General features: G+C 37.7%; 1 protein-coding gene across 3 annotated transcripts in view; it reads right to left on the bottom strand.

The window, feature by feature from the left end:
* Positions 1-15798, bottom strand: part of SLC12A1 (solute carrier family 12 member 1) — a 102725-nt gene that overhangs the window by 80326 nt on the left and 6601 nt on the right. The window contains exons 3-5 of one of the 3 annotated variants that reach the window (XM_015142174.3): positions 6952-7083; positions 6722-6797; positions 1177-1272 (exon numbers count right to left, since the gene is read on the bottom strand). In XM_015142174.3, coding sequence (XP_014997660.3) covers positions 1177-1272; positions 6722-6797; positions 6952-7083 — 304 coding nt within the window. Of the gene's footprint in view, positions 1-572; positions 669-1176; positions 1273-1800; positions 1897-6721; positions 6798-6951; positions 7084-15798 lie in introns of all 3 variants that reach the window. The other 2 variants (XM_015142175.3, XM_028850893.2) reach the window with 2 other exon arrangements.

Below are 15798 nucleotides of genomic sequence, written 5' to 3'. Positions count from 1 at the left end.
GACAGAAGAACAACGATACATTTCATCCATTTCACTTTCTGCCTAGGCCTGCCTACTCCTAGATTATTTGAAAGTAACTCTTTGCTTATTTATTTACTTATCCCCTTTTAATGATCTTCCCTTGCCTGTTGGCCATTGGGGGCACAGTGTTTGGGGTGAGCCCCGAGGCCTGGGTGCAGGGGTGGTTTACTGAGTGAGAACCATCAGCAATGCCAACTGGGGCACTGAAGAAGACCCATGCTGAGGGGACCTGTGAGAGAGCAAGTGGGTCTCATCCAAGGTACAAAGAAACCATATATTTTGCTATAATATTCCTTACCTTCTTACTAGACACATAGTCACTCTCCACTTTATAAACATGTTTTGTTACAAAAAATGGGTGGTGTCAATGAAGATATTCTCATTTTAGTTGAGAAAAGTTTTGCTTTGCTGTTTAAATTTTTGGTTATTTTGTTTTGTTTTAGGATATTGGGGACTAATTAGCAATATGTTAATTTCACTTCCAATAGTAAACTAACTTCAGACATTACTAGTAACCAAGCCTCTAGTCATAAGTAAATTAATTGGCTTACCTCCTCTTACTACTCCATTCGTGCAAATAGCAGACATAGAAATACCTGTGAGTGTCGTCACTACCACACTCAGGCCAATGATGATGACTCCAAGACCTGCAAAATCCCCCAAGAGAGGTGTTTGGTTCCAGTATTGAGAGAAGTCACCAGTACTTCAGGAGGCAGCAGTCTGAATCTTGTCACAGAAAGATCCTTCTCCCTGTGAAAACCTGAAATGTTCTAAAAGATCCCATTTCATGAAGGTCTAGGAAGCACCTGAAATGTACTAAACTTTAAAATGGAAGCCAAATCTGGGAATCGTTTTCCAAGGAACATCAGCTAGAGGAGTGCAGACTAGCCTGAAAAAGAAAAAGTTTACCTAAGGAAGGTGCACATCTGTAAAGCACAACCTACAACGTGTCAGAGAGATCCATTAGAAAAGAGACCAGAGTAGACCTGGACTATTCTCATCGTACCTTAGGTTTTCTTTGGCATCCAGCTCCTCCAGATAGCCAAGCTTCAAGAACATTGGGCTACTTGCTTGTTCCCATCAAAAAGAAGTATAAAAAATTGTTTGCCTACCCGTAGCAAGTGATGAGGGCATTAGATATCTTAGAGATTTTACCTCCACGAACAAACCCGTTAGTTGCTATCGCAGAAGTTGACAACCCAGTAATAGAAGTTACCATGGTGGAAAGAAGAATTATGAGAACTCCAAGACCTGTTAGCAATGAAAGATAGAAGATATTGCATTTTACTTTTCTTCCTTGGATTCCCTATTGCTGCAAACCACACTGCCTTTAATTTAAGTTTTCAGGTCCATGCCTCGGGCTCCAATGGGGTTTCTTTGTGCTAAGGAGAAACTGGTTTGCCTGGCATAAAGACCAAGTCAGAGAACTGCTCATTATGATGAAGGATGGTTTCCAAAAGTAAACACAATCTAAAGTGCAGCCTTGGAAAGGAAAAGTTGACTTATGCTGGTGTCCTGGGGGAGAAACTATCCTGGCTGTGAAAAGAGAAAACATGACATTTGACCTTCTTTCTTGCTTGAAGGAACCGGAATGAGAAAGTTGGGGGTTTGACAAAGGTTAAATCCTTCCCCATTTTTCTTGCATCTCTTTGCCTGATGGGGGAAAAGAAACCAACTTGCATTACCTTTGAAAACACTCCAGAAAGGTCAGTGATGAACTATTAGAGCCTGTGTTGCCTTTACCTTACAAATGAGGGTGCGGGTCACAAGTTTAATTACCTCCTCTGACACATCCATTTGTGGCAATAGCAGAGGTGGATAAACCAGTGATACCAGTCACTGTCACGGCTAAGCCGATGATAATCACACCAAGACCTCAGTTGAAAGAGGAAAAATAAAGGGATTAAATAGTGGAAGAATTCATTGGATCATTTACATAAAAACCAACAAGTCTGGGGTAAACATCAAAGGACCACATTTCAGTTTAACAAGTTGGCCAGAAAATCACCATGGAGTAAATGCTTAGCTTTGAAGTTTTCTGCTTGTAGTAGCTCTGGTTCCAAGAAACTCAAGAGCTAAAATGTGCAGAACTAAGTTGTACAAAACAAAACCACTAGGGCTGGTCAAAATTTAATGTGCACCCCATCTTCTTATTATTATTTTTAGAGACAGTCTTGCTATTTTTTCCAGGCTGGTCTCAAACTCCTGGCCTCAAGTCATCCTCCTACCTCAGCCTCCCAAGTAACTGGGACTACAGGCTTACACTATTACACCTGAGAGAATTCCATCTTTGGAGAAGTTCTAGACACCTATAACATAATAATTGGCCTACAATTCCAAGCTGTCAAGGTAACTGAGATTAAATGTTCACCCTTCCAGGCTGCTATCTTTTTACATACATTTGGTCACATAGGGGTGGGGAACTACAGACAGTATAGCAAATTATTCACCTGGCAGATGGGTACAGTGGAAAGAATGAAACTAAATTTCATTAACTTATTGACGGTGTGAATTCTGGAAAGTTACCTGTTATTATAAGTCACTTTAAATAAATAAATAACTGAGCTAAGAAATAGCAATGAAATTAGAAAGAATGCATGTGTAAAGTGACTAGCATGGCACATGGAACACAGTACACACTCAATGATACTGCTTTTTGATCATATCCACAATAGTCATAATACTTACTGCTTTTTAAAAACCTACTCTATATCCAGCTATGTGGCAGGTAATGCAAGAAATACAAGGCACAAATAAAATGAAATCTGAAAAAGTGCCCCAAGGATTTTATGGTTCAGAGGGTTGACGATTATAAGGAGAGGGAGAAAGTGGTAGAGGCCAGAATTCAATGAAGGCATGACTGCTTTCAGCTTCAAGAAACACATAGCCAGGAGGCTATAGAAGGGTATCACAATATACCACTTTGGCATAAGGATTATTTGGACAACTGAAAAAAAGTAGATACAAAAAGCTCTCGATCCCCTTCCTATTTACCTAAAAACAGGACATAAATTTGTCCTCCCTCCCCTCTCTACCAGGAAGTGGTGTCTCTGATCACCAGAGACAATTTTGGATGCTTATCGGCCTGACAAAGGCACCACAGGCATCTACACAACAAGCTTTGCTGACTAGCTCTTAACTTCCATTCCTTTCCTTATATATTTATCTTGCCAGCATTCACCACCCTATGAATGAAAAGTCCTTTTCCTTTGTCTTGTCACCTCTCTACAATTTAATTGTTCTTTTGTTAAGATGATATGTAAGCCCATGTTCTAACCACCCCTTTCAGTCACTCATCACTGACTGGTCCCAAGTGTGTGTACCATGTACATGTTAACAAATTCTGTTTTTTTCTTATTGATCTGACTTTTGTCAGTCTATTTTGTAGGCCCCCAGCCAATTAACCTAAGATGGGTAGAAGATAACCATTTTTCCTTCCCTACAATACCCTCTCTAATGGAGGCCGACCCAGAATTCAGGGAGAGGGCTGTGGAGTCACAGCCACTGAACTCACTCTGGCTCCATCCAGAATGCTCTGGTCTGGGCTTTTTGGTAAGTTCCGCTACGTAAAGTGACTGCTCCATAGTTGTTGTTGGCAGTCTCTCTTGTCCCAAGGATGGTTAGAAGGGTAGTTAGCCAAGAGAGGCTGTTATCTCTCTGGCGATGCCCGAAGAGAAGGGAGAGTGGAAAGAGGTTAAGGGCAGCAGTGGGAATGAGTCAAGGTATTAAAGGGTGGTTCTTTTGAAGCTCTTGGCCATACCCTGTCTCTAACAGGAGGCTCTAGGCTTTTTTGCAGGTTAAAGTGCAGTGGGAAGAGGCTAACTAAGCAGAGGCTGCAAACTTAGACCACATTGCTTTGGACCCTGTAGACTCTTAAAAGCTAGGGGTTGTAAAAAATAGTTGGACTAAATTCTTCCTATCTGTTGCAGGGATACTGTGGTGAGCAGCGCCTCTATATCACTATGTGGCTTCAGGTCCTTGTGCCACTAAAGGTGATTTGTTTTGCATTTGTTTTGCTCCTGACTTTGTTTTGAAGAGGCTTGATAGAAAATGTTTAGCATACCCCAGAAACTCTACAGGACCACATAATTTGCATCTCGTAACATTAAACCTACTCCAACCTTATTATTTCCTCACCATTATTTTCCTTTTGACTCTGATTTTTTTCAACAATTCTTAATTCATCCTTTTGCATTGTATATATTTCTGAAACCATTTGAAATCTTGGAACAAAGTTTTAATACTTTTGAACAGCAAGGGATTTGCTTCTCTCTCATAATCAAAAATAAAATCCCAGGGTAGAAGGCAGCTGGGAGCACATTCAGTTCGTTGTTTTCTGAAATTGTGGTTCTTGAACCACCTGCTTCAGGAAATGCCTGGGGTGCTTATTAAAAATGCTCAGACCTACTGAGTTTGGATCTTTAAAAGTAAATCCCAGGATTCTGAGGTTTCCTAACCTAACTTCCCAGATAATTCTTATGCATCCCTCAGTAAGACAACTGAGCTACCCTCAGCCTATTTAACTTGTGTCTGCCTGTTCAGAAAGGTACTTTAGCTTTATCTTCAAAGAATTCATTGGGTAGGAATTGACCTGCTCCTTAATATTTAGAAAAGAAAGGGAAACACTGAATATAAGTGACTTGCTTCACGTCATACCGGCTTTTCACACCCAACATCCTTGCTTGATGGTTAAATTTATTGGAAACCATCTTGCCCCAGCAAAGTCTCCAAGATAGAGAAGAACAACTAGACAGCATTATCAGCTCATTCCACCCTTTGCTTTTGGGAACAAGACAGCCAAAACTCATAGCCCAGAATGGTTACCAAAGGGCTGTAGCTACTGTTACTCCTGGCTCCAGATTCCTTCTGGCTCTATTCCCAGGGTCTGGGCTTGAAAACATATTTAGTTTTCTTCCTCAATCTACCCCCAAAGCAAGAACAAATAGATGTATTTGTTTCTTTTCTTTCCCGATAAGGAAAACCCAAATGGGACCCAGATGGTGACTTAACTCATTTAGTTTTAGGTTCATAGCAAAGGCCAGTAAAACTGAGTAAGGTTGACAATAAGTTTCTAGTACTCACTAAAGTCTATCTTCCGAGAATTAAAAAAAAGAAAAGAAAAACACAAACCTCCATTCAAAGGAAAACCCATTGAACACTTACTAGGTAGAATTTTAGTCTCTTCTAATATATAATTTCACTACTTCAATATAAAGATCTATATTAAAATAAAATTAATGTCTGATAGTATAATAAACTGTTTAGCAGAAGATAGGATTCTTCATTCTCTACGGTTTTGCAATAAACTCAAAACTGCGTTGACTGTGAAGAGTAATGTAAGATCTGATTAAAGTTCAGATTATTGCCCAAACATACGGATGTTAAATAAGTTGCATTAAAAAGAATTACTCTTGCCCTTGGCTACTCTCACACATCCAAACAAAGTAATGTTTCTTGATGATCTCAATAAGTTACTAAACTACCCTTAAAAACCTAATTTTGCATGAAACCCTGGAGCAAAACCTTGGCAATATTAAGATGCAGATTTTCCATGGAACGACATATACTTATTTTGGACCCTGCGGCTGTGAGCATTCATTTGCTATGCTTCATAAAACCGGCAAGCAGCCCTCTGTCAGGAACCCAGCAGTTGCCAAACATGAAACATGGAAAAACTATGGGAACTGGCTCCAGTTTTTCAATTTACAGCTTAGCCCTTTCTTTTCTGAGTTAGTCTTCCGGTGATGCTGAATGTGTTTTGAAGAGCAAAGTCAATAAATAATGACCAACTACCTTCCAAAATGTGAATTGAGATACCTTCTGGAGTGCTATCTGAAGGCACAATAGAACTTCCGTATTCTTGAGACTAAGTCTTCTCCAGAGAGTGAATTCATAATGTATTTCCCATATATGTAATAGAACATCATTAATTTTTATCTCATTAAATGGGGAACTTTAATAAAATTTAATTATATTTTTCATAAAAACTTTACTAATATAGTTTCAACAAAAAAAGATTTGCTAGAAGAAATAATATTTAAAATGGAGTGTAATATTTAAAACATTAAACAATCACTCAAAATAATGTCATTATTATCCATTTTTCATTTAGAAAAAATAACAGTAATATACATATTATCTTAGTCATTTCATTTTTCACTTTAAGCTCATATCTGGCAATACTCGATTAGCCTTTGTTTTCTGACTGCTGGTACCTGAAAGTAACACAATTATTTTCTTTGGAAAAAGTTCAACAATTCAGCATTTTTATTAGTCAGGTCACATTTTCTTTCACCAGTTTTCCCACAAGATATTTTTGTTCAGTGAAGTTTTACCAATCATCCCAAGAAGGAAACTCTGTAACAAATGAGAGGCAAATGTCAATATGTCCCCAAATACAAATGTTATTATCCAAAATTAACGTGCTATTATATGTCTGTACACCTAAAACTCTATCAAAAGATAGAGATATCTCCTTGAGCATTCGCCTGTTTGACAAGCTGGAAAATTCCAGTCTCACAGGAGTTAACTCTTCACCTTTGCTTTCTGACAAACATCGTCAAAGAAGCCAAGTAAAAGCAGCTCAACTGTAAATTATTTCTGTGACCTTCATCTCACATTCAGTACTAATGGTGAAAAAAGGTTGCTCATTGAATTTATAATTTATATCAAAATTATTTAGGAGGGGAAAAATGCTTACCAATTCCAGCTTCTCCGACAATCCAGGAGAGGCGAATGAAGAGCATGACTCCCCAGATGTTCAGCATGCATCTTACCTGTGGATAGAAGTGGTATTGAAAGGAGACAGGACAATGATAGTGGGACAAAACCCGGAGCTCTTCATAACGCTGTGCCCAGGCCTTGTTCACTCTTAATCCACTAGAACATTTAATGGATAGTTTTAATTTGTAAACAGAGGAGCTTTCTCACCAGCACACCTTTCACCCATCCAAACTTCACGACACCAGCTTGATTGTCTTCCTTATTTTCAGCTTGTTCATCTCCAGGTATCCCATCACCGTTAGCAACTCTGTCAGCTGAACTTGGGGTGACTGCCACATTCTGCATTTTATAGACAGCAAAAACACAGTAACTGGTCAACGAACAAAGGGATCCATAAAACTTTTCAAGGCAAATCAAAACAATTGAAATAAAACTTAAAATACCAAAAAATAAAAAATAAAAAGAAAAATAAACCCAAACTAAATATATTCTGAGCATTTTAATGAAACTTATATTTTTTGCCCTGGAAGCTGAAAGGTTCGTTTTGTGAGTCATCTTAAAGTGTTTTTTAGGGCTGCAGGGGTGGTGAAGGAAACCTGAGCTGTTCTTCACTAGCGAGAATATTCCCTCTGGTGAAAAGTCAGATTTGGATAAGTTTAGTACATAAGAAGAACAAAAGAGAGAAGGGCTACAAGGAATGGAGCGCCAGAGTAAATGAGGGTCTTTGGAAGTCATGTTACGACCAAAGAGAGAACCTTCCTGAGCTAAGCAGAGGATCTGCACTTCTGTCAGTAAAACTCCCTGTACTTCATTTTATTCATCTATCTATCTATCTATCTATCTATCTATCTATCATCTATCTATGTCTATCTATTATCTATCTATCATCTATCTATTATCTATCTATCGTCTATCTATCATCTATTATCTATCTATTATCTATCATCTATCATCTATTATCTATCATCTATCTATCATCTATTATCTATCATCTATCTATTATCTATCATCTATCTATATCTATCTATCATCTATCTGTTATCTATCTATTATCTATTATCTATCTATCATCTATTATCTATCTATCAATCATCTATTATCTATCTATCCATCTATCTATCATCTATCTATTATCTGTCTATCTATCTATCTATCTATCTATCTATCTATCTATCTATCTATCTATCTAATCTTTTTTTTTTTGAGACAGAGTCTTGCTCTGTTGCCTGGGCTGGAGTGCAGTGGCCAGATCTCAGCTCACTGCAAGCTCTGCCTCCCAGGTTTAGGCCATTCTCCTGCCTCTGTCTCCCGAATAGCTGGGACTACAGGCGCCCGCCACCTTGCCCGGCTAGTTTTTTGTATTTTTTAGTAGAGACGGGGTTTCACCTTGTTAGCCAGGATGGTCTCCATCTCCTGACCTCGTGATCTGCCTGTCTCAGCCTCCCAAAGTGCTGGGATTACAGGCTTGAGCCACCGCTCCCGGCCTATCTTTTTTTTTTTTGAGACAGAGTCTTGCTCTGTCACCCAGGCTGGAGTGCAGTGGCACAATCTTGGCTCACTGCAACCTGTGCCTCCCGGGTTAAGGCAATTCTTGTGCCTCAGCCTCCTGAGTAGCTGAGATTACAGGCATGCACCACCACACCCAGCTAATCTTTTGTATTTTTAGTAGAGACAGGGTTTTGCCATGTTGCCCATGGCTGGTCTCCAACTCCTGAACTCAGGCAATCCACCTGCTTCAGCCTCCCAAAGTGCTAGGATTAGAGGTGTGAGCCACCGTGCCTATCCCATTTTATTCATTTTAAATCATGATAATAAAACTTCTGTACACACCTCAGAGGATCTTTAAGAGAATTCAGTGAAAGACACATAGACCTGTTTTCTTTCTTTCCTTTCTTCTTTTCTCTTTTCTTCTTTCTTTCTTTCCTTCTCCTTCCTTCCTTCCTTCCTTCCTTCCTTCCTTCCTTCCTTCCTTCCTTCCTTTCTTCCTTCCTTCCTTTCTCTTTCTTTCTTTCTTTCTTTCTTTCTTTCTTTCTTTCTTTCTTTCTTTCTTTCTTTCTTTCTTTCTCTTTCCTTTCTTTCTCTCTCTCTCTCTTTCCCCTCCCTCCTTCCCTCCCTCCCTCCCTCCCTCCCTCCCTCCCTTGCTCACTTCCTTCCTTCCTTCCTTCCTTCCTTCCTTCCTTCCTTCCTTCCTTCCTTTCTTCCTTCCTTCCTTCCTCTTTCTTTCTCTCTCTTTGACAGAGTCTTGCTCTGTTGCCCAGGCTGGAGTGCAGTGGCATGAATTTGGCTCACTGCAACCTCCACATCCCAGATTCAAGTGATACTCCTGCCTCAACCTCCAGAGTAGCTGGGACTACAGGTGCGCACCACCACACCCAGGTAATTTTTGTATTTTTAGTAGAGACAGGGCTTCACCATGTTGGCCAGAATGGTCTTGATCTCTTGAGCCTCGGCCTTCCAAAGTGCTGAGATTACAGACATGAGCCACCACACCCGGCCAACATGTTTTCTAAGAAAACAAAACAAAAAAGTTTAAAGTATTCCACAAAAGTTTAAATGCACTGGATGACGACAAGAATGTTATCCTGTAGAAGTTTCTTTGAGATTCACTTATGCCTTTGCCTGAGAATTGTTGAATGTGCTAGTATCTTGTGGAAGATAAGAATTTTCATAACTGATTACCAGTTGAGTAGAAATAAGAAGTAGGTAGTATAAATAAGGGTTTAAACTTTTAAAAGGTTTTTTCCTGTGACCTGACTTTGAAAAAGACTTCCATTCTCATGAAGATAGTATCTGAGTTCAAGAGGGGAGGAAACAGCTCCTTTTCTGTAAAATTGAGAATAGTTCTCTATCTCTAATTTCTCTTTAAGATATGGGTTTGAATAATTTCAGATGCACCTACTTAATTTAGCTTGTCTGGCTTTTACCTAGCCCTTTGTGTAGACTGTACTTCTTTGAGCTCTGAAAAAGGTTTTCTTTTCTAGGAAATATTTTGAAACCACTAGGGAAGTCTCTTAGATTGAGCCCTCAATTACCACAATTATAGAATGACTGTATCTTATTTAAGTGGTCTAAACTGGTTTAAGCCTGGGATGATATGTTCTGATATCGCTAGTTAAGAAGTCTTAGATAAAGCTATTTTTTTCTTCCTCTAAAATGGGACTGGTGTGAAATAAACATCCGTATTTATTATCAAAGGTTCATTTTAGGATGATTGCAGCTCTTGGCCTTGCCATATTCAAAGGCTCTTGCTTTTTTGGGCTAAAATATAGCTTACCCATGGTAAACTGCCCTCATTTGGGCTATATACTCCAAGTGACTTTGACTTCCTGTCTTCTTCTTCCAGCCTGTTCTTCTCCTTGTCTATTTATTTATTTATTTTTCCTTCCCAAGTAAGTACATTTTCTTTGTCTTTGTAAGGATTTCTTCTCAAACTTTCTTCTTCTGTGAGACCTTGTTCATGATACTATTGTGACACTTGAATAACCAACATAATACAGTGTCTTAAGAGTCATTGTGTGACAAGTGAATCAGAAAGATTCAGCACTTAATTACCATTATTATAGGATGATTCTAAGTTGTGGGCTACTTTTTCTCAGTACCAACCAAAGGCTTGGCATATAGCAGGCCATCAATAAACAGTGCTGAATCAGCCAGGCACAGTGGCTCAGACCTGTAATCCCAGCACGTTGGAAGGCTGAGGCAGGAGGATTGCTTGAGCCCAGAAGTTCGAGACCAGCCTAGGCAACATGGCGAAACCCTGTCTCTACAGAAAATAGAAAAAATTAGCTGCATATGGTGGCATGCACCTCTAGTCCCAGCTACTTGGGAGGCTGAGGTGGGAAGATCCCTTGAGCTGGAGAGGTCAAGGTCAAGGCTGCAGTGAACCACAAATGTGCTACTGCATTCCAGCCTGGGTGACAGAGTGAGACCCTATCTCAAGCAAACAAACAAAAACAACAATAACAAAACAATGTGAATTCATGAGGTGGACTTGAAAGTTCGTGATCTCTACCACTTAAGAGCAGATACCCTAGTTTCTTATCCATTCTTGCCTCCTACTTCTTTTATCTTCCATGTCTATGGGATAGCTCATTTCTTATTGCTTCTTCTGGGTGGGTCACATTTAAAAGGGAAGAAGAAGAGAATGAATCCTAAGACAGATTATTTTATTATTTTCTGACAGTATTGGGAAAAAATGGAATAACAGAAGAGATTGAAGTTAATAATTAAAATTTAGTTTTTAATTACCTGAAGAATATGTTAATCTTAGACATCCTCAGTCCTTATTTGCACAAATAATTGAAAGCTAACATAATATATTTACACCAGCGTAAGAATAAAGACAGTCCAAAAAATTGAGGCTAACTGAGTGGGGCAGAAAACTGGTTATCTATACCAGCTACAAATGCAAACCAAGTATGTAATTCAAAATTTTCTACTTTTTAAAAAACAAAAAGAAATTGGTGCAATAAATTGGGTTTAGATATGGACCCTTACATTTTAATGTTATATTTAATCTTTGGAGAATATCATATTTCTAATATTTGCAATATAAGTATTTGTTAGCAATAGTTGCACCCCAACTTTCTGGGAACTGAATCACAGGAGTGTTTTAGTAATGTATTTTACTTAATGGAATATCTATAAAATATTATTTCAATATATAATCAGTATAAAAATATTAGGAAATATTTTACATTCTGTTTGTAATACTAAGTCTTTGATATTCAGTGTGTATTTTCCACTGGCAGTACATCTCAATTTGGATTAGCCACGTTCCAAGTGCTCAATAGCCCCATGTGGTTAGTGGCTACCCTATTGGACAGCACAGGTCTATATAATGCAGTCAATTTCAGATGCATGAAACATTTGAGGCTGTTTTTCCAGTCCATTAAAAATTCTGTTTTTCTCTGAAAGAATTCTATACACATATGGCAGCTGAATAGGTCAAATGTAACTTTCATTCTTTCATTACTGAAATGTATAATCAGTGAGAGCAGGGAGTTGAGGAATGTGTTAAAATGTCCATGAATGTTGAAGGGATTATTTGGTTAGGAGATCCATTTATTTGGCTTGATTTGAGAAAAAACTTTTTAAAAAACTGTAAATATTGTAGTTAATCAAGATCCCATAGCCAGACCATCAGCAGTTACTCACTTCGGGAGAGGGCAGTTTTCATTGTGTAGATTAATTGGGGATCCCAAGAGACACAGCCTTAGTCGCTTGCCTTTTTTAAAGTTGGTCTTGGGAATAAAACCCATGTTTTCTGATTAAGCTTGAAGATTTGGTCTGGGAAATTGCTCTGCTACCTGATAAACTCCAATGGTGATTGTGACCCTTAGATATGAATTGATGAGAATATCCAAGACTGTAAACAAATCTTACAAAGTAGGCTAAAGGATGAATAGGGTATTTAAAATTTCCTCTAAAATGAACATTCCTTCCTGATGGATGCCCTCTCTGGTCACAGTTTAATGGTTCTTCAATTTATCACTAGGACTTCACAATGTGATGCAAGAAGAATATTCTATGAGAGGATGGCAGAGAAACCACTATATGTGCAAGTTAGTAAAGCAATCATTTTCTAAATTATTCAAAAGTGTAGTCAATGCAGGGTGTTCAACTCTCCCTTAGGTATGAATAATATGTTCAACCCGCTAGAGTTTCAAAGTTTTAAATATATTTATACCACAAAGGGGAAAAAAACCTCAAATGTATACTTCTTTTGTTGACTATTAAGATCTGATAGTAAATTTACAAGCACAGAAGCCATTTCCATTGCTTACTCTCATGTAGGAGCCAAAAAAATCTGGCACCATAAACTAGGATACTTGGAATCTAGTTTTGGTTGTGCAATTAATTCAGGGTGCATCCTCCTTCAAGGTGTTTAACAGTGCTTGAATGCTGCCAATAAGAATAAATCCAGTGGCTTTTGTGAAAATCTTATCTTGAAGTAATTTACTCTAAGGCAAAATTGTTTTTCTCTGTTTGCCATCTTACTGTTCTGACATGGCAAAGCAAACCTTGGTTTTACTCTTTAATAAATGCCTCCTTGGTAAATCAGAACAGCATTGTAAACTCATCTTATCATCAAAGTACTGAACATGACTTTGGGTGGAGGGTTTGTGGGGACTTGATGGCTATGAGCTGTGTAGCAAGTGGCCTGCAGTCTCCTGGCTGGTTCATGTTCTTGAGGCCAAAGTCTCAAAGACTAAAAGTTTTATGATTGCTGCCTGAAACCAGTTTTTCCCTTCATACATTGAATTTGTTTGTTTGTTCACACTCCCATTACCATAAATGATGACCCATAACCTTTTATAAATGTATTCTAAATTATGTAGCTTTAGGGAATGATTATTTATTTACTAAGAATTTTACCTGTGTGTTAAAGATTCAGGAAAAGTAAAATAAAGTATGTTTAAAAAATGAAAAGAAAGACCACTTGATAAAAGATTATCTCCACTCCAGTTTTGACAAACTAATGAATCTTCAATCACATGCAGTTTAAAGGGCAATGAGTTCTTGATAATGAAAGATTAAATTATTTTATTTAATATGTAATGTGATTTTCAGACCCCAGAAACATATCAGATACCTTTATAGCTATTATCAAAGCAGAGGAAAATAAATATATTTGTTCTTTAAGTTCCAGCTAGATACTATTTGTTACTTAAATCTTTATGGGGCAGGGAAAATAAATATATTTATTCTTTAAGTTCCAACTAGATAATATTTGCTACTTACACATTCTTTTGAATTTTGAACCTTTAATCTCAGGTTTGATAGAATTCTTAGACCACCACCGAGAGACAGTTCCATTAATATTTACACCTAGATGATCCTCCTGTTGTTTTAAACTTTCTTTTATTATTGTCATATTCAAACATATGTAAAAGTAATGAGAATAACAAAATAAATCTCAGATACTCATTATTGAGTTTCAACAATGATCAACATATGGCGAAACTTATTCCACCTAACCTAAGCCCCTCCCACTCCTGCCACTCAATTATCTAAATGCTAATCCCAGTAAGAACCAGATGATTCCTAAGCTTCATTTCAGAATGAAAAACATATGATTCTAATCATATTTCCATACTTTACTGATCAATATTATGTTTATACATTTCTATCCCTTTGGGATAAAAAGCAATATTTTAAATTATGAAAATGAAAGTCTTTTTTTCTTGTTTTGAAAGTTATTACACATTATGCCTATAAATCACTACCAATGGTCACAATTTGTAATCATAATGCATTTACTATAGCTGAAACCACATATCTCACACATAAATTGACTTGTGTTTTTGATAATTTAGGACAAAAGTTAGCTATGTGCAATGAACTGGCTATGAAAAAGAAAATGGAAAGGTTCTTAATATTTTCCAAGTATAAGTTTAAGGGAACTACTACTCTTCTTGCCATCTATTACTAAACTATTTATAATAAAAAATTATTTTTGGTTTTTGTTTTTTCCCACAGATTGTTTTAACAGTGTGAGCTCCCCAGGGAACTGGCCTTGAGTACTAAGAAACTCTAACTAAAGTATCAGAATGAACTCTTAGTTGCAGAGTTTCACTCCAACAAATATTTTAGGGGTGGCTTCTGGTCACTGGTCATGAAGGCGTTTATTGCTTCAATTTTAATGTCTATTTTATTTGGCTGTTTGTTAGTTTAGCAATTATTTCTAATTTCAGATATCCCCAATTTGAATGCCAAAGTTGCAAATTTGAACTTTGAAACACTGTAGAACAGGTTATTTTCTAGAGAAAACATTTGTACATTTTTGTCCTTTTATAGAAGATAAGCATTTAATACATTGATTTATGTGGTTTAATGTTTGTTAACTTGACTACATTTCCCTTGTTCGTATCCATAACAATGTCGTTTGACTTATAAAATTCTAGAGGAGGCCGGGCGCAGTGGCTCACGCCTGTAGTCCCAGCACTTTGGGAGGTTGAGGTGGGCGGATCACGAGGTCAGGAGATGGAGACCATCTTGGCTAACAAGGTGAAACCTGTCTCTACTAAAAATACAAAAAAAAAAAAAACCAAAATAGCCAGGTGTTGTGGCGGTGCCTATAGTCCCAGCTACTTGGGCGGCTGAGGCAGGAGAATGGCGTGAATCCGGAAGGCAGAGCTTGCAGTGAGCCAAGATCGTGCTGCTGTGCTCCAGCCTGGGCAACAGAGCGAGACCCCATCTCAAAAAAAAAAAAAAAAAAGAAAAAAGTTCTAGAGGAAAGAGGTCAAGTCACTTTAACTCACTTTACACAGAAACTCTTGTAAATACATGCTTAATAAATGCTTCTGATGATGATAATGAAAGTGATTGAGACATAATTCTGTAGGACAAGCAATACGATTTGTCACAGTCTCAGAAAAAAGGACTGAAACAAGGAAGAGCCTCCTGCTCAGCCCATCATGACAGTGTGATTTTCTTCTTCGTGCCTGAGTCCCACCATTCTCCACAGCTGTTGAATGAGTTAATGAAAAGTGCCGTGGGAAAGCAGACTGAGGATGGAAAGTAGAACTGAAGGGCAAGGACTCTGGAGTCCTGCAGACATTAGTTCAACTTACCAGCCATGTGACCTTGGTTTCTTGACCTTGGAAGTTCATTGACTTTTGCAAGTCTTTGTTTTCTCTTCTAAAAGATCTGTAGCATTTTATAAAACTTTCACCATCCACAAGAAAGCAATAATAATAGTACCCCCCTTGAGGCATTGTTGTTAAGGATTGAGAATTTTTTAAGTGTGAGCACAGTGTCTGAAACATAACAAGTTCTCCATAAAAAGTTGGTTATTACTACACTGCATTTAAAGCTAATGCTTTTATTTACAAATTGTAGTTGTTAACAGCATAATGATCCAAATATACAGTCATTCCATTGATTTTTGTTTTGGATTAGTTTCTATAGAGTTAGCTTCTTTAAGAAAAACATTTGTCTTAATTTTATAGTATTTCATACTTTTCATAGATAGCTTATTTCAATGACACATGGCTTTGATAGAAAGTCTCTATATTTCCTTGAATCCTTTTAAATTATAATTTTCTGAAA

The sequence above is a fragment of the Macaca mulatta genome, chromosome 7 (genome assembly GCF_049350105.2).
Source record: "Macaca mulatta isolate MMU2019108-1 chromosome 7, T2T-MMU8v2.0, whole genome shotgun sequence".
In the NCBI taxonomy this organism is placed as follows: Eukaryota; Metazoa; Chordata; class Mammalia; order Primates; family Cercopithecidae; genus Macaca; species Macaca mulatta.
The sequence above is the reverse complement of the archived record's forward strand: the minus strand, read 5'-3'. Positions and strand labels throughout refer to the sequence as shown.